This window comes from Limulus polyphemus, unplaced genomic scaffold, assembly GCF_000517525.1.
Source record: "Limulus polyphemus unplaced genomic scaffold, Limulus_polyphemus-2.1.2 Scaffold899, whole genome shotgun sequence".
NCBI classification, from domain to species: domain Eukaryota; kingdom Metazoa; phylum Arthropoda; class Merostomata; order Xiphosura; family Limulidae; genus Limulus; species Limulus polyphemus.
The window spans coordinates 259,077-279,767 of NW_013666509.1; the positions used below are offsets into that span (position 1 = coordinate 259,077).

Genomic DNA, 20,691 nt, shown 5'->3' on the forward strand with positions numbered 1-20,691 from the left:
CTCAGAGGGCAAAGACATAAGTCAAAGAGAAAGGATGAAGGGAAGTGAACTCCCAAAAGGGAAGCATCTACACCAACAGAGATAACAGAGGAAGAAACAGAAGCCAAATGAGCAACCAAATAAGAATGGGTGTCCTCAACAAAACAAAACTATCAGGGTTATGATGAAGATCCACAGTGAGCAGGTGAATGGTAGAGACATAGGAGTAAAGATAAGATGAAGATGAGAAAACTGCAAGATAGAAAGGGGCAAAGAAAGAGAAAGAGGAGGTCCCCAAGTAGAGAGAAGGGACACAAGAGATTGGGGTTCAAGAAATAGATAAGGTTCATGACCTTAGACCATATCAAAGGAGTCAGGAAGATGAGGAGAACAAGAAAGATGTTGATCAATGTGAATGTTGTGAACATAGCAAAGAAAAAAGAGGAATTTAAGAGCCTCAGGACTGTTTTTTTCTCTCTCTCTCTCTTATACATTCATTGTTTGAAGTAGCACAAATAAAATATGTTATGGTTAGAGAAAACAAAATTGCAATCAGGTGGATGGAACAAAAATGCAAAGATGAAAAAAGTAACATGGAATAGAAATAAGAAAGACAGTCAATCAAAGCAGCTAGTAACTCAAAAAAGCACAGGAAAAAACATGCTTGATCACAAACGGTTATGAGGAAAGAAATAAGTGTATGATCATGTAATAGTGCACATGGGAATTACTGCACATGGAGGTTATGTTACCTTCTTACTGGTGGAGCACTACAGCTTTTTGACATTTACATCATATGCTTATGCAGTACATATCGACATATGTAGGGGTAGAAGTTTGTTTAAGTCTTGTTTTACGAGCAGGAAATTCTACAGCAGTTGCATGTGCAGTAATAGCTATTAGTGATGCAGAGAGGTAAGTAACATTTCTAAATTGATTTTGGAATTATATTAAATAAATATTATAAAATTACAATACCAATTACAAAATTATTCTGAGTTTGAAATTATTAAAATACATTTACATTTATTATATTTACTTAATCTTAAAATTAAATATGCAGGTGTGCACTACATAACTGAAAGGTGCTCACTGTTCATAATATGGTTAACAATCGAAATTGTGTGATTTGAAAAATCTCTTTCACGTGACTTTAATACATGATTATTCATGTGTTTCTTGTTCTCTCTCTCTCTTCAAATTATCATCATTCAGTCAGCTTCAGCCATATGTATTTCCCCCAACTGAGCTAATATATCATACTACTTACTACATTGCCTCTTCTCATTTTTCTCAAGAAAATAAGAGAGAAATAATGAAAAGCAACATTTCTAAAGAAATATTTATATTGAAAATACTAGCAGGAGACTAGAATTTCTAAGAAGAATACATTATAGTTTATAACAAGAAAGATCATGAGAAAACCACTAATAAAATAATAACTGACAATGTCAAATGATGAGAAAAATTGTGTAAAAAAAATCTGTAACAAACAATAGTAATTAAAGGTTGAATATCAGCATTCTTATATTAAACAGGAAAAATTTGTGTAATAACATTATCCTTGTAGTCCTTTAATTACCAACAAACAGCTACTATATGCCCACATTCTGAGATAGTTCATGGCATAAATGTACCATATCTTTGTAAAAAGTTTTACAGTCTTATACAAACTACACTCACTTGGCCTCTGTAAATGTTCCACAGATAATAAAAATAAGTGTATCTATGTTGCCACATATTTCTGTTTGATATCTTAGAAACAGAGGGGGTTACATATGATTCACAAAGTTGAAACTTAATTAGTACAAAGTTCATACAACACAAGATACAAAACACTAATTTTCTCTTAATTGTTTCCTACTATGATTAGTATAACCAATATCACACACACACATATATATATATGTCAAGAAAACTTATGTCAGTAACCAAAACAAAGGTAATGAAAAAGGGGAGGGTAAACATAATTAAATAAACTCTTTTGCAAACAAATTTTTTATAATTTTTTTCTATTTTCTACTCACATAAATATTTATAGTTTTACACTTTATATACTTTTCAGTTTAACCATAGAACTTTAACAACTTTTATATCTTTTCAATTTCTTATCTACATGTTAAGTATACAAGTCGTGAGACTTTTAGTTATATAAATTTTTATATTTCAAGCATGTATAATTTTACATCTTTACTTACATCTTAAGTTACATAATCTTATACTTTTAGTTTTATATACTTTCTACACCTTAGGTATATAACTATAAATGCCTCCAAACTTCATATGATATTACATAGCTTTTACCTTTTCTGTTTTTAACTTACAAGAAAATTCTAACTACATGAATTTGGCTCCTTAAACTCTACACATTTTTACATCCTCAAAGAGATACACTATTTTTGAAAACTGATTTATTTTTACATTTTAATTATTATAAAAGGTTTACTTTCTTGCATGTTGGTCATTATATTCTTAAACAGAAGCATAACTTTCTTTCATCAGTAAATGATCCCTCTCAATATTCACACAGGTTGCTCCACTCAGGATTATCAGAAGTTACACTGCTGGAACAATCCCACATAAAACTAAATAAGTTACATACATACATACATACAAAAAAAAAGACAGACTCTTGCACAAAATCACCTCTCTTCTCATAAGTTCAACCAGGAAGAGTAGTCTTTAAGGAAGAAACTTTTGGCCTTTTGATAGCCAAGCAAAGTTACTTTTGGAACTTTCATCACAGTCTCATAGATTGAGGAAAAAACCAGTGACTGATGTTCTTATTCCTTGATCAGCAGATAAGCCATTTGGTGATACTTCCCCTGGAGATATTTTCCTTTTTATTTAGGAAATGTAACCAGTGTCACTGATGTTGATAAACTTGTTCTTTTAAACTGCTGGTCTAGGTAGAGATAGAAGCTGGAGCCTCCACAGATCTTGTAGACTCAAGTTGGGGACTTTCTTTCAATCATGGTGGCAGTATTTAAGACCTTAGCTGTACACAGCAAAAGTGAGGGTTGACAACCTTGGTTTATTCAGCTAGTACACAGACTTAAATGTCATAACCTGATGGTCACAAGTGGATCTTTCTAAGATAGATTCTGACCAAAATGTAACCTAAAAAAATGGGTAAACTGCACATCAAAGTACACTCGCAAAGGATGCAAATGATCTAACACATGTGGGAGTGTCAATTCATACAGTCTTCTTGGTGACTGTATGAATTGGGTATGTCTTCCAAACTTATCACTGTTCTAAACATGCTGTTACACAAGTTTGTCAACTTCTACAGTTCTCCTTGAGGGCTTTTTGTTGTTTAATCTCACTATATGAATATCTTGCTTCATAAATCTACCTGTAGTGGCAATGCACTGAACCAAATATACAAGTATTGAACATATTGTTCATTGTGTCACAGCTCACATATGCAGTGAAATGGCACTACATTAACAAATAAAAATTATTAAAATAAAATACAATTAACTCTCTGGGAACCAGTTAAGTAGCTACATAATGATGTAATTGGATTTAAAAATAATAATTAGACACAAATGTTTGTTATCTACTTTAAAAATGAACTTTAACTACCAAGATGGTATTTTACAGTTTAAACTAGTTCCAACTCTCCATCATTATTAAAGCAATTTTATTTTCAAGACAGTATGCCCCATTCCAATTTAAATTACAGCTACAATTGAAAAAAAAAAATTACATTATTTAACATACAGAAATAATCAAAGGCTCATGTAATGTTAGCAATTTTAGATGGGAATATCTTAATTTCCAATTAGAAATATATTAATCCATCAAACTTTGAAGATCTCTAATGGAAATATTTTTCATTTATATGTATCATATATCTAAGTTCAGATATATCTATTTTTTTAAAATTGTTAAACCATCTCTTAACACTTTCATATGATGCTGGTTTCATTTTCTTAATACTTAGAAACTGTATGTAAGCTTTTAAGTTTAATACAGTTTATGTTTCTTATTCAAAACAAGTACTGTGGTCTAAAAAAAGTTACTAATTCTTTACCGCTTACATCACTGAAGTAAATATTTTGAAGTTGTATGATTTCACAAAAGAAGTAAGTTTTCACACTACAGAAAGACTTAAAAATGAATAAGACAAAGGAACAAGAAACTTTTTAAGCATATGTAGTGCTTCTATCATCAACGTTACTGTAAAATTCCATGTAATTTTTTCTATGCATTATTTGTAACATTGTTAGACTTATTAAACAGGATTTTATGATAACTGTAAACTTTTAACATAATGTTGTTTTAATAGGTGAAAACCTCTGAAAGATTTGCCATTAGTAATGCCTGCCCCCTGTGATAAGATGTTTGTCAAATGAAGGCAAAGGAAGCAGAAGTTAGTAAACAAAATCTCTTAGCTGTCAATTCTTCATGAATTGTTAAAATTTATTGTTCCATAGGAAAAACATTAATTTTTCATCAAGTTTCTTATATGATATCAGCAACATCAAATATCTAGAATGATCTTACTGGCAGAAGGGGTAATATATGACAAATATTTAATTTGGCCAAAAATTAAGGTTGCACACAAAACTAGAATTAGTTGTATTATTAGAAACAAGCAATCATTTCTTTATTTTTTCTAATACAAACTTATGTTATTAAAGCTTCAAAAGTATATTTTTGAAAACTTTTTAAAATTTATTTTGATAGTATTTCTATGAATACTTTTTAACTCTCTTGCTATGGGCTTAGTCAAATCAGCCAAGTTTGTGACCCCAAATTGACCTTTATAGTTTCTATACTATAACTTCTAATATGTTTTGTGTCTTCCCGAAATTTTGCAAGCTTTCAATAATCATTAAGATTCATTTGTAGACAACAAAAAAAAAAATCAGAATTTTTATTGAAGTATTTTCACTAAAAATTTCTCCACGAATATATTGAGTCAAACTGCTGACTGTTCCAAGTGCAAAGTGACTTTCATGTTAAGATTAAAAAATACTTTTCTTCATCTGAAAAATTTCAAATTTCATTTGCACAATCTCTACAACCTCATAAATAAATTTAGAACATCTGTTTTCAGTAAAACTTTATATTTTATCTGTTCTTTTTTCTACCCTAACTCTATAGAAGGTCAATTTGACCAGCCTCGTAAACACTAAAAAAAAATTAACTAAATTTAAATTACCCTTTTTTAATTTCTAGAATAACTTCAATTTGTAACATGAAACTACATTTGTATATTTTAAATAACTTTAAACTTGTAACAATATACATCTGTTTATACTTAAACGTTGTTTTATTGCCCTTTGAAACCATGTCTAACTAATATTCATGCCATAGAAGTTGTAAATCACTTGACAAATGTATAGCTCATGTTACACTATCAAATTACATAATGCACAGGCTACTCACGTATTGCTCGCAAACATATCTCATTAGAAATTATTATTTATTTTTCCTACTCTAACCTAAAAAGTTTCTAAATTTCACATTTTAGTTACTTTTATAATAATAAATAAAGAATACACATGAAAAACAAGAAATAAAGTATTTACCTGTTGTTTTTTGCTGTCGATTGTCAATAACACTCAACTATTTTTTTTATACTAATGGTACTAATGCACTAAATACTTTATTTAATTAAATATTGCACCAAAGAACACAGAATAATAACATGTAAGAAGCAGACAATGCCCATAACTGTCACAATTTTTCTGACTTTCTAACAATAGGAAAAGAGCCATTAAAAAAAATCACCTAAGCTTGTCGATGTATTTCCCATGGGAATAAAATTTGGAAGGAAGTAAAAGTTAACATTTTCTTAAATTGAAAATTTATTTCAAATAATATTTACCTCCCCTCACACTTATAGCTACTACCTGACTACCAGGATTTCTTCCTTTGCCCATCTAAGTATTGGTCTGATTTCTTCTTGCTTGCTCCAGTCTTTTATATCCCATTCAATTGCCCTTGGTGATATTTATCCCATGACACTCTCCACCTATGTCAATGCACCCTCTAATGCTGGTACTGTATATAAGCACCTTATTCAGATAATGTTATCACTTTTTCAAGACTGATTCAATCCCAGTCTCTAACACCTGCTCTTAGTGAAGAGGAAGGGTGAGAGAGTGTGAATGGAGGGAATTATTATTGGAAATATATTTTCAATTTAAGAAAATGTTAACTTCCAAAACATACTTACCTCCTCTCACACTTATAGCTATCCATACAGAAAGCACTGCATAGTTCATGGGTGTGTTAACCCTTTGAATGCAATGAACCTTTTAAACCCTTTTCTTCGAATTTCATGAGATTTTACTTAGTTAAATTCAAAATTGAATTAAACCACTTTTCTATAAACGTATTTTTATGAAATTACTATTATGAAGTACGTTATAATTTAAGGTTTTATATTTTTCAAGTTTTATTCCTTTATTTTAAAATTAAAAATCTGAAACAGCAATTAAAACTGCAGGTTAAGCTGTCACATGATCTACTGTGGTTAAAATTCTTAAATCTTACACAAGAAACTAGGAGTTCCTAATATAGATTGTCGGCATAGACTGTCAAAGTACAGTTCCAGTTGTCTCTCATTAGCTGAGGGGAAACTCCCAAAAATTTCTCCCAGTGTGAAACAACATTCTAATATGTCTAAGTTTAAGGTCAGCCATGCCCACTTGCAAAGTCAAAGTTGTGTTTTCAAGCGACATTTTGAAGTTGAGTGGCATGATTATAACCATTAGAAAGAGCAGATTTTGCACTATTCAGTTATTGCCTGAAGAAACCTCTACCTGTGTAAGGATCTGTAGTACAAAATAGAAAATAAGCTTAGTCCATTGTTCTCTTAAGTGGTATGTAATATTTGGTAAGTTTTTCTCACCTTATATGTATCAGTTTGCTAAACAGTTAAGATTGCATTTAGGTTTTACATCTATGTCTTAATTAATTATGTATTTATGTGTGTTTTAAAATGCATATTTGAAATGTTTATGATTTTTATATGTTTAACTTGTAGTTTGGCTTACCAAAATGTCTAAGCAAGACGGCTTCATTCACGTGTACGAGCGTAAGTGTTTGGAATTTGTGCATGAGACTAATAATAAACAACAGAGCACTACACAGGACATGTTGTGGATCTTGGGATAATGAAAAAAAAGACAAAGGATTGGAAAGGAAAATTAAAAATAAACTACAAGTGAAAGGATAAAGACGTGAAATTATGCAACTATGAAAACTATTCTTCAAAAATTTAAAAGATATGTACTTACTTCCATTTCTTAATTTTAAAACACTTTATTGCACTGTACATTGATGATGATATCTGGAGTTAATTATATAACAGAGAAAATGGAAAACAAAATATAAACATTTACCTTAAAAACTTTTGATATTCATTTAGGAGGTTCTAGAGATTATGCAAATGAAATGTGAAAACTGTGAGATAAGAAATGGTACTTTTATACTCAAAATAAAAATCACATTGCATGTGAATTATTGAGATTAAGTAATGAATGTTTTATTAAAAATAGTAGAAAAAATCAAAATTAAATATTTTATTTTTTGAAAAATCATAATCTTAGGACCATTCAAGTCAAATTTAAAATTATTTCATCAACTAGTTTTTATAAATTTTTTTTTTCATTTTTATAAAGAACATTCAGGAAAGTTGCATACCTACTTACAATGTAAGTGGATCGCAGTCAAAGGGTTAATAGAAGATTGGCACTCTAGTGGGGGAACCACACTACATCCATAACAGTATGCTCTTAACCTGGAATTTAATTCCTGTAGTATGGGTGGAATTTTACCTGATTTATCAACACTATAGGCCAGGTCCCAAGCAGATAGCCAAAGTTCAATTACTTGGGGTTGAAATTAAAGGGCCATGGTTCCTATATCCCTCATTGGTGGATAGGAAAATTGGACTACAAATTATATATATTTATATATATTAAGTAATTAGATGCTTGAAAGAAGTTTTATATGGAATATAAGTCTAATGATAATTATCTGTCCTTGGCAACACTTGTTCCTAAAATGTGATGCTTTAGTAATTAACAGTGAGTCTTCACTTCAGTTTGAAGAATGAAGGGTGAAGTTGGGGGCCCTCCTACCTGGATCCCTGGATGTTTTTTCCCAGATATTGGTAGGAATGGCACCAGCCTACATGGGAGCCTACTCGTAATACTGGTTCAGATCTGATGCTTGGCTATCTGGCTGGGTTGAATGTGGCCCTTCTTTTTTATCAGTATTGGTTCAATACATTGTTCATGGAAGAGGTTCCACTGTCTATTCATAATTCTGAATGCAGAGTGGTACTATACTAGATCCTTGGTTAAGTTTTTTTTCCCCATAATTCCAGGAGCAAGTGGAATTTATCTTGCCCACATGTTTGGGGAGTGAGGATGAGTGTTCATAAATCCAGACTGTATGAGTTCTGTTTCCTCTGGTTGATTAAGGCATATTCAGTCCCATTATTCCAAACCTGGTGTGTTGCCTTTTGGACTTCTTTGGGTTGAGGAGAAGATTTGTCCACTTTGTCCTGTGGCTCGGAAGACATCACTCTATGGCTACAGTTTGGGATCCACTCATAGCCTTTCCAACTCTTAAAACAAAACCATTTCCTACCTGTCGTACTCGACGTATCAGTGAGGCTCCCATAAATCGCAAGGCCACTCTCAGTTCCTGAACAAATGAATCGTCACTGCTGATATCTCTGAAAAGATTAAACAAATCAAAATAAATAACCTAAACACCAAATGTATGTAATTAACTGGTTATATTTCTAATCTAAATAAAAACTTGCCATACAAGAAGACTAAATTGCTAGTTCATCAGTTCTTCTGAATGTCAGTGAAGTTCATTAAAGTTAAAATAATAAAAAAATTATTGATGTTTAAAAATAATACTAGTATATGTAAACAATAATGTGTTAATAATTCTTACCCTAATTATGATTTCTAAATGACCTAAAATAATAAATACACTTCACTTACATAATCTAGTTTACATCATAACAGCTCTAGTTCAAGTAACTGATGATATAAATAATAAAGAAGTTATTTGTATATAGTAATAATGTATATACATATATTATGTGTAATAATTGAAATGTGACTGTGTTTTACAAAATACTAGTCCACTAAAACACAGCCAAGTCAGGTCACTTTGTAAAGACTAAAGGTCAGTTTTATATTTTTGGATACAGTAACACGAGTGCATGTTCGCCATATCATTGTAACTTCTGTATTGTTAGCCAGGCACAGCTGAAAGGTCAATATCATAAAAATGATAAATATATATAAATGTATAATGTTACGAGATTCAAGCTATTTAGTCTAAACATTTGTGTTTTCATGTTATAATTTGTAGTCATTCTAGAACAAAAAAAGGTAGGAATATATTTATCTCCTAATTTTTTATGGTGGTTGCAAGGTCAGTCAAATCAACTGAACCCGTACAGAGATTTGTTAGTGAAAATAACAGATAAAATATAAAGTTTTTTCTTAATAAACATTTGACAACTATCTGGATGTTATAAATATTTTGCATGTGAAATTTAAAACTTTTCTGATGCATAAAAGTATTTTTAATCTTAAAATGATTATTACTTTGCATGTTGGATAGGCAACATGAGAAAAGAAAAAAAAAGGCCTTGCAATGTTTACTGATAATATGTCAAATTTTGTGAACATATGCTTACTAATTTAAAAGTTAAAGCATAAAAACTATAAGAAGCACAAAATGGTTACAAGGTCGGTACCAGGGATCAAGCCCGTGCTGAAAGAGTTAAACAAATAGTTTGTTTTAATGGATATTTATAACAAAAAGAACATTTTAAGTAGTTACTAAAAAAGAAGATGACTATATCTTCTATTTTAAATATATATATTTTCATGATACCGTTTGTTCTTCTTGGAGGGGGGCTTTCTGTCGTATGTATTAATAGCTCAAACTCACTGAAAAGATCCAGGACTTTTAAGCAAACATCATGAGTTTAAATAAAAAGTACACTGCACATGTTTGCTGACTAAATTCATTTGGCCATCTGAAATATTTCTCTTTGATTGAATATGTATGTTTCTGAAGTATATCCTTACAAAATGAAAATTCCACACACATGCTCATGTAGACAGAAGGTGTTGTTTCCATAATTCATAAGTTGATCTCAAACTTAAATTAGTGTACACTGGTAATAAACCAATGTTTTTATACAGTTATTACAACCTGAATTTCAGTTTTTTTCTGAAATCCAAACATAGCAAACATTAATTTCACTTTCTTAAACTGAAATTCAAACATCTTCATACTTATGAGTAATATGGATATAATTTTTGGACCCAGGTTATTTGTTTTCTCAAAAGCACATTTTAAATCTTTGGGAAAAATTCTAGCCTGTGTTCAATGGATGTAAAGGGCCACAGAGTATAGCTATTAGAGAACACTACAGAAAGCATGTGATTTTCCATATGCTCTAGGTATTGAAAAAATTACTTACGTGTACCATGAATATACATATTCCTTCAAGGTCAGTGTCAAAATCTATTAAAGAAAATGATATTGAAAAATTTCTAATAAGTATAACATTATCCAAATTTTACATTTCCAAACAATAATAAGGTTTGTAATTTATTAATAGAGGAGTTATAAAAGCATGAAAAGAATCAGTTTGAAATTATAAAAGATTGAGTACAGTATAATAATTTTGAATATGAAAATCAGCAGTTCATGTAACAACTACAACAGATATAAAGTTGTATTGGAATGGCGTGTACTAGAGACACATTTTGCATTTTGAAGGTAGTAAGATGCAACCAAAAATGTATAGCTTTTAAGAAGGGTGTATAACAGTCCTTTCTAATACAAAATATTTATACACTCAAATCAAAGATATATTCTGATCAGGATGTAGTACTTCCATGATGGGGATACAGATTGCACTTAATGACACTGGAAAACAAAGGAATATGAATCAACTTAGGGTATCATGACTATACAGAAAGAAACCAATAATAAGTCATACTCCAGCTGTGGTAAGCAAAGTAAAGCATCTAGTAACAGGTGAAAATCCAAAAAACACAAAGTTCGGTGACTAAAGCAGTTTCTGTGCCCTACACAACAATATGCAACATAATTAAGAAGGACTTTCTTCTGTAAGAGAGAAACAAGTCACGTGTACACATTGTTTTTCTGACATATTCATTCAACTCTCAAATAAATCGAGCAGCTGCAGAAAGAAATGGGTATTCATGCTATTCCATACAAAGACATGCTGATAAAGTCACGTGACAAAGGACCTATGACTTTCTGTCTGATCTGACCTTTGTAACAGGTGCTAAGAAACCACCATCTTTGTGTACTAGGTGGATTATGGAAGGCATAAAGGAAAGAGTAGTGCACTTTAAGCATGACAGTCTTATACTAGGGCCTTTTGCAATGGAAACTATGCTAAAGGGCTACTGTCAAGATGCACAATAGTCACAGAGAGTATGACTAGACATGGAAACATGTACTTTAATGATGTGGTGAGACTTCAAAATCATTTCAATATATCATGTACTCAACTAAAAGAACATGGCATGAGTTATAAGAAGAATAACTTTACCCAGCTCTTTTTAGCCTCTCCAAATAAACAATCTGTTATAATGTAAAACATGATACATTACTAGCTTCATATGATAAATTATGCTGTTCTTTATAGCTACAAGCAAGGTATGCTTATAATATGAATGAAAGAAGCTGTACTGCACTTTTATTCAGTGATATCCAATGAAATACTCAAGTTTAAAAAATTATGCTTAAATCTTACATAAATAAACAATAGCCATTATATCAAAGTCTTCAACCTGAAACATTTCATATTTATTGTGAGAAAAGTGTGGTCAAGGAAATAATTAGCAAACTGAAGAAACATTGAGATAATGAATAGCTGGCTTGAGAACAGCAAAAGACTAGCAGTTATTTTCAAGCAACAATTTAATGACCACTTTTACCAGTTGTTAGGTGAAAAGTACTTCTAAAATCAATATCTGAGTATGAGTTATCATAACCAATGAGGTACTAATACACACTAAGGAGTGATAAATGGTCAGCATCTTAGGCTTAGGTTACAAAGAAAAGGAAATGTTGATAGAGTCATTAATCGACAAAGTTTATTATAAGAAGAGACTGAAACAACTTAGACAACATTAATTACTAACCTGATGAAGGATCAAGTGGGTGACAGACTTAACTGTCAGTGTTCCTATATGTTACTACTCCCACTGGCAACAGCAACTGTATCTCCCCACAATGCTTAACCACAGAATGTCAGCATGGTTAGTTTAGTATACAGGTTTAGCTTTTATGGGTTCATAGTGACCCCATGCTAGCATTCAAGGGCTAATGACAGATGTGGAAGGAAAAAGTAAAGTAGGTAAAGTACAAGTTCTTGTGAAAAATTCTATGGACATACCAGAAAGCATCATGTTAAATCATTAAAACAAAGCCTTTTTCTATATTAACCAGCACTGCTTGCATAGACTTGTATAATAATAAAGCTGACACTAAATCTAGATAATTGGTGATAAGTATGTCCACAAGTTATCCCATCAAGCCAGGACCTTATGCCTACACCCAACCTGAACAAGCAGCACTCTTCACTGTGGTCTGTATGATTGAAAACTGTCTTTTGTATTATTAATAGATTTTCCTTCAAAATGGGAGATAAGTTAAAATATCAATGTAGACAAGCAGAGGAAGTTACATTGGAAGAGGGTTTTGTATAATGGTAAACAATAATTTCTTATATCCTTACCACTGAAAGCAAAGTATTCTGTTTTGATGTTGTTACCACAATAAATATTTTTTTTGTTTTTTTGTGAATTCTGGCTCTGCCTCCTTATTTTTCATGTAATCTTTCTTAGTTAGCAACCTGTGTAAAAAATTAATGACTGGGTTGGTATTTTATAAAACATACTGCTTGTAACAGGTTTGCTACTCAACAATAAAATAACCTGTTACAAATTGGTGCAATGTCTTCAGGATTAAAGATTCAGCCAACAAGAAAAAATAAACTGAGTATCCGATGCAAATGCTGAAACCACTGCACAAGGGCGACTGCTAGCTCCACAACACTTATAAACACAATTCCCTAGTTTTATGATAAGCTAAGTAGATGTTCAAATGCCTGATATACAAAGATTACAAACTGCAGGTGAAGCAAAAAACGTTTCTTAGGGCATGAGTTTAGGCTAATTCAAAATTTTAGGTTACTATGAGACAGGTTATTAACAAAAGACAAGAAACTCCTAATTTAATCTTGACACAAATAAGTATGTCTTCTCAACAAATATGTGAATCTATCCATTATTTTAGCAGAAGTTACAAGAATTAGGTAACAGATTAAGACAAGCTTATGCACACCAAATGAAGTAATGAAACAAGACATATTAAAGTGAAATTATGAAAAGGGTCTAACAAGCTACTTAATTAGATTGAATGTAAATCCATGGAAGGGGTTTTTCCATTAGTGTAATTGGTGTAAATGTACGGATGGAGATGTCTAGCATGCATAAATATAAGGATGAAAATGATAAAAGAGTTAAATTTAGTTATGTCACTTTTGGAGTGTTAGGCTTTTGATAAAGGGTTAATAAAACTATGAGAGAAGGGAAAGTATATGATCCTATGCATTTACAGGTACATTCAGCGGTTAAAACACAAATTAAATTGGCCAAGTAGGAACAAGAGAGTAGTGCAGGAAAACGAAATGTTAAATGTTTTCAAAGTGGCTTTTGGGGACATACTGCTAGAGATTGCTTGAAAGGATAGCAAAAAGAACACAGTAAACAAGTAGGATGTTTTAACCATGGACTACAGGAACATTTAGCACATGCATGTATATGCCCAACAAAAAAAAGGAAATTTAACAAAATACACAGGGCTGAATATCGGAAAGAAGTTTGTAAAGCAGATGGCAAAACAAGTTTAGCAGATCTTCAGTGTTACATTCAAACTTCATAAAAACATTGAATGTTAGTAAATAATGCTTGAAAGGAAGTTTCACAAAGTATATTAACTTCTATTACAGGACAAACAGATAAAACATTAGGAAAGCATTGTGTTTAAGTAGAAGTTTGAGATTTAAAACTTGAATATTTGTTTTATGTCTGTAAGCTGATAGATTTGGAGACAGATGATATTCTGGGCCAAAATTTCCTATGAATTTACAACACAGGTATATCCATTACCAGAGATAAGCTATTTATAAAAATAGAGGTCTTAAGTTCAACTTCAAATTTATTTGCTAATATAAAAACTCATCACCAACCAGAGCCAACACAGCTCTATGGCCAGATGCCTGAGTTAGCATATGACTACACGTTTAGTGTTCATAGCAGAAAGACCAGAAGTCAAAGCCAGTAGCACTGTTACTCTTTCTAGTAATACACAAAACAGAAAAAGTGGAATGGCAGCAGGTTTAAGTTGTGTGAGAAAAACAGGCTAGTGAGAATAAAGAGAAAAACACAACTGAAGTTAAAAAAAAACACAGAACCAGTGATAAGAAGTAAAAGAGCATATAGTAGTAAAGTACGGAATAGAATACTACACAAATGTACATATATACAGGCTCCTCAGTTTACACCTAGAGTAGACAACAATTCAACCCAACAGGTAAGTCTATTAGAATGTGTACCTTTTTAGATTAGTTAAGGTTACAGCAATACCTGAGAGAAGTCATTGTTTAAACTAAAGTAGAGACTTTAAGCAAAATGAAAAAATATTAATTAAACCCTACAGTAGAAACAGGTGAGTCAGGTGTGTGTGTGTGTGTGTGTGTATATAAATATACATATGTTATGCAAAATTAATAAATGCTTCCATCAGTGAACATCCCAGTATATTATACACTGAGAATTTGTTACTACATATACATATGTAGGATTAGCCTAAATCTACAAAGCTGACTGAACTTTGTGATATATTAATGCGATTTTGATCAAATATATTTCCAACAGATATGGTACTCAACTAATGAAATAATGCATTCTAATATCTATAATAAGAATGTAAGAACAGTATATTTAATTATCTATACACATTGCCAGACTGATCCTTTGTTATGATCTATGTAAGTAGCTTGCTTTGAACAGACGTTATTATTTCATATATACACACAAGATGAACACAATCACTAGACAATAAAGAAATTTGGTTAGAATACTGAGAAACAAAGCCAGGTGAAACTGCTGTTTTAACTAACAGCACAGCAAGGGAGAACATGGGACACCTTAAGTGAAGAATGGGTTCAGTTTAGAAAGGTAATTCATGGGTATTCACTGATAAGAGAAAAAACAACTGTAATTAGTGCAGACAACATGAAGGGAGATTATATGGTGTATCACTGTTTTAATGATGGTAAAGAATGTGTTCAATTTTTAGAGCCAAAGGAATGCAAGTACGCGAGATATGTTGTTAGTTCTATCCACTGTTACAGAGGCAAGTTAGTATCCCAACATCAGTCTTGTACTATTTGACCATGCCTGTAAGAACACCAACCAAGCTTCATTTAATTAAAGGTCCCAAAATAGCAATTTCACACACCCTTTGATCCTGGAGTTTTACTATGCCAACCAGAAAATGGTGTAAGGTATCATACAGTGAGATGGTAACCATGCTAACTAGTGTGAATTGTCATCACTAAACAATGGCCTATTAGAAAGCACAGTGAACAAAAATGTCATCCTTTGAGAAATCTTGGTTGAGCTAGCATGTCAGTAGCAATGCACATCTTGCGGTAAAGAGCATGTATCACTGTTAAAATACATGGCATACTCTTGTTTTACTGCCTAAGTCCAGTCCTAAATCTTTCTAGTGAACTTTAGTTGTAATCAGCTAGGCCAAAGCTTTTAACCTGATTTTGGTGACTGAAGTTCTGAACTATGTTCTTTTGACTTGAAAACTGCCTGATTACTAGCATTTCAGGAGCTAATCCAGCTACCAAGGACAGTGAATCTAATTCACACTCTAGCACCACCCAATCAGATCTGTCTCCAATGGATAAAGGTGGCAAAAATACTGTACTGTACTCTAATCTGATGTTATTGTAACATGGCAGGTCATACATTACCAATTAATCTTTGTTAGTTTTTGCCATGTTTTTTATGATTTACAGTCAGAAGCAGTGACTACTACAATCAGCCAAATAAAAGAAATAGGTTCAAACTGACTGTATATATAGACTGGAAATTTATTATTAAGAATAAAAAACTAAATTCTAGGATGAAAAATTTGAGAAATTCACAATATAAAAAAACAGAAAAATCAATCAAATTATAAGACTTTTTAAAGCTAAAACTAGAATGTATCTAGTAACTTTTTACTCAGTTTTTAGATAGAAGGCTTGTGGCATGCATAAAAAAATATTTGCATATAGAAGGCAGCACTGAACAAGAATATCTATTTATGTGAGAGGAGGCAATGTACTGTATAGAAATTTTTACATTAAAGTTATATGTAACAAGTTATTAAATTTTTAATGAATTTCTTATACGATACATACTGTATTTATTAAACTTTATCTTACCAACAAATTTTGGTGATTGACATGGAATAATGAGACTTCTGATGTCAAGATAATTTGATAATAATAGCAATTTTCACAGTGGATACATTCAATGATTCACTTTATACAAATGAATCAGAAACTCAACAGCAATTGACCATTTCAAGATCCAGCATATTAAGGTTTTCAACCTACTACAAGTGCACAGTATCAATTTCTGTTGTAGCACAGAAAAAAGTTTTCTTGTGTCAGAGCTCTCTTTTTATATTATTAAGTGGAATGCAGTAAAAGGAATAAACAAATCAAACCTCACTGCTTACTTAACTTCTGAATTAGCAAGAATTGTAGTGATGTATCTCAAATTCATTTGCACTACGATGATGATTAATTAAGCAAACTGAAGTTTTCAATGGCCTACACTATTATATTATGATTGATTTCAGTTCCCTTAGTGAAGAGACTGCTGTTTTTGTCCACAGAGAACAAATTTCTAACACTGTTAAACAAAAAATGATACTTTTGCCACTTACATACATATATATATTTTATACTACTATCTAGTTTACACTTGCATGTACTTGGACATTGAAATATTTATCATGGAACACTGCTGCTAAGTATAAAACCAACCATATCAGGATAACAGAACATGCTACCAAGAAGCTATGAATAAAAATATGTTTAGTTTACAGGTTTATTTAATACTGCAATTATTATTTATCATATTTTAAAGCCTAAAATAACACCCATTACTAGCCTTGTAGGATAATTTCACCAACAAAACATCCCACCTTCCTGCTCTCACCTGCTCTATGGCCTCATCTATTTCTTGTGGAACTAGCAACTCAGTCCATGGCTTCACCAAATAGATACTCAGGTCATTCTGATGTCTTTTACATTTTTTTGTTGCCACATACAGTGCATATCTTTGACAAAGCTTTATCTTCCACAGGCTAAGGATAAAGAAATTTAAAAAACAAGCAAATACCATTTCAGAAATAATAAGTAAAAATTCTGAACTTTAAACACTAAGAACAAGAGAAACCAACCAACCAACTAAAACTAGTAGCTTAATTAGTTTGTCTCTTTATATCCACAGACTGATCTCAAATACTTACTCAATATCATTTTTTTAAGTTATTTTCATGTTGAGTTTGTATCATATCTGAAGACAAACAATTCCATAGGTTGATTAGTCTAATATAAAATTAATGCTACCTTTGATTGACCTATAGACTTAAAACATTTATAAATTTACTGTGTTTTTCAAATAGCTCATCTGATTTTATCCTCCCTACACCATTATTTTCAACACATACTACTCAAATAGCCTCTTTACTGGCCACTTTAACAATGACTCTTTATTTATCTTATATATATGCAATACAGTATATAATAATATTCATTTTAAGAGCTTAATTTCAGTTTATTAGCTTATTTGTGAAATCCAAAACTACAATTAATTATATACCCACTTCACATTTTCTTAACAAGACTATAACTTATAAGGCTACAGTACAATTACTGGTACAGCTATTGAAAATACTGCAAGTTAATCAATCTCCTTACATTTATACACAACTTAAACTATCTGAACAGTACCATAAAGAATTATAAATACTTATAACCTACGACATCAAAACAATCAGTGCCTTAAGCCTATCATTTTGAATATAAGACTTAATGGTGTAACATTAGGCTTACAAAGAAATAACTTTTATCGGTATAGTATTTTAAAAAGCAAAAATTTAATTCCGAAACTGTTTCAATATCTTATAATGTAATAAATGTGATAATGTAAATCAGGGTACTATTACCTTAGCTTTTATAAGTAGACTGACAATTATCACTACCTGTAAAATAATTGTTTTTTAAAACTTCTTGTTAAAAAATAAACAAATCAAGGTTTCATATACACTTTCCCAAATAATGTTTAGTACACAATTTTATTCAGATACTAGCTTTCACACACTTTATAAAAATGTGATAAATATTATATGTCATCAATGTTAAGATTAACAGTTATAACTATCTATATGTACATAAATCAAAACTTTAAATGGTAAAACATAGATCAACATAATGTAATATGGAAGTTCAACAGGCTAATGGTTCTACAGAAGATGAAACTTTCTGAAATAAAAACAAAATGGGCACGATGTATTACTTTAATGTTACACAGAACATTATATATTAGCCTAATTAAGATACATGTAGTGACAAAAGCTTCCAAATTAAAATTCTGATACGTAATGACATTGTAATTTTTATTGTTCTAGATCCTGATAAAAACAGCATTATAAAGTCATTTAATGAAATATGATATCATAATAACAGAAGGTCAAAACAGATTCACTAAAGGGAAATCTTGCTTTACTAATCAGTTTTCTTATTATCTGGACAGTAGAGCTGGTAGCCTTGGTGTAATTATGTTTTTGAAAAAGCTTTTGATAAGATGTCACAGAAAATATTAGCTAAGAGAATCACATCAGTTGTGAAACACTATTTAAATTAATTATAGGATGGTTGGATGGAAGAAAGCAAAAGTTATTATTAATGGTATCCAGTCAGACTGATTACAATTTAACATATAACTGCTGTAAACAAATCACTAGTTAGGCCTCATCTAGAATACAGCACAGTTTTAGTCTCCTTACCAAAAAGAATAGTAACTGATGTGAAAGGATTTTTAGTAGGACTACTAGAATGAATCTTAAGATGGAAGGTTTATCTTATAGCACACATTGACAAATATTTTCAGATCTAGGAGCCAGGTGTGCCTAACCTAACTTCACTACTGCTTATATCATGAAATGTATATTTATTTACTTTTACAGCAATGAGTGCATGCTAACATTCACATGATATCAACAACTACTTGATAGTATTTGCCTCAACGAACTGCATCTGGTCCCATTTGAGTCTAAACATGCTCACTGATTGGTTGAATTGAGAGAAAGAAGAAAAAGAAAATGGTGCAAAATTAGTAGTGTTGTGCAACTGAAGCACTTCATTCCTGAAAAAATATGAAGAAGTGCTGAATCCATCATTAAATGTGAGAAGAAGTAAGTATCTATCGGAAATACATTTTTATTTTGGAAAATGTTAACTTCTGACACAATATCTTACCTCCACTCACAAAATAGCTAGAATCCCACATTGAACTTAGGGAGGGCTAGTGAAAAAATGATCCCCCTTTAGGAAGCACCCAAAGAGAGACTATGAGATGTGGAACCAAAAAAGAAAACAGCACACCTCACTGGGAGACCATACCACATCTGATCCAGGTATACTCTTTGCTCTTTTATAACTGTGTCGCAAACATAAAAGGTGTAAAAAATGAAGGAATCCCATCATACGTATTACTTATTAATGGGACCCCTGGGTGTTGAGTAGCTAGAGTGTGACAGACTGTAGTGGTGGTTCGACCTCATCCAACACCTGGCAGTATATGGAATTGTATACCAGTTTTGCTGTAGGCAGAGGATCAAATTCCTCTTCACCTCAAAAAGGGAATTGGTAGGGAAGACAAGCTTCCATACCAAAATCCATCTCCACTTGCGCACATTTTCAACCCAACCAACACCTTATCCACCACAAATCGACATCCAGCAGATGGTAGGAAGGTGGAAAGCCCCGGTGGGATAACATCTCCGGTCCAAAACCTGGCAGCATTGAGTATGGTTCTTCCAGTCCATGGTGGGAGGAGGATACCCAAATGTACACAAGTGGGAATACATGTGCTGCGTCCAGTTACAACCAATACCAGATTTGTCAGGAACAGACCTCCAACAGATGGTAGGAAGAGGGACTACAAACTTGGGGTGCATCTGCAGTCCAAAATCTGGTGGCATTGGGCATTTTTCTTAGGTAGGAAGAGAGATACCAGCCAGATCACATATGAGGACTTACTTAGCTGGACCATCTCAAACCAACACCTGACCCCCCGGGAAACAAATCTGGAGAATGGTAGATAGGAGGGACATTTCAGCTTGCGGGGCAAACTGCAAAATATATATATATATAGGCAGGAAGGCCATCATGCCCTCAACTGGGGCATCTACAGCCAACACCAGACCCACCGGGAATATACATCCAGAGGATGGTAGGTAGGGGGAATGACACAGTGGGAAAAAGCAATCTGCCAGATATATATATATATATATATATAT

General features: G+C 31.9%; 1 protein-coding gene across 1 annotated transcript in view; it reads right to left on the bottom strand.

Annotated features, from left to right (window-relative positions):
• The window catches only part of LOC106461108 (sorting nexin-14-like), a 114,171-nt gene that overhangs the window by 80,608 nt on the left and 12,872 nt on the right, over positions 1-20,691 (bottom strand). Inside the window, exons 4-6 of the mRNA XM_022387987.1 lie at positions 17,325-17,472; positions 10,472-10,515; positions 8,602-8,689 (exon numbers count right to left, since the gene is read on the bottom strand). Of these exons, the coding sequence (XP_022243695.1) occupies positions 8,602-8,689; positions 10,472-10,515; positions 17,325-17,472 (280 nt within the window). The remainder of the gene's footprint in view (positions 1-8,601; positions 8,690-10,471; positions 10,516-17,324; positions 17,473-20,691) is intronic.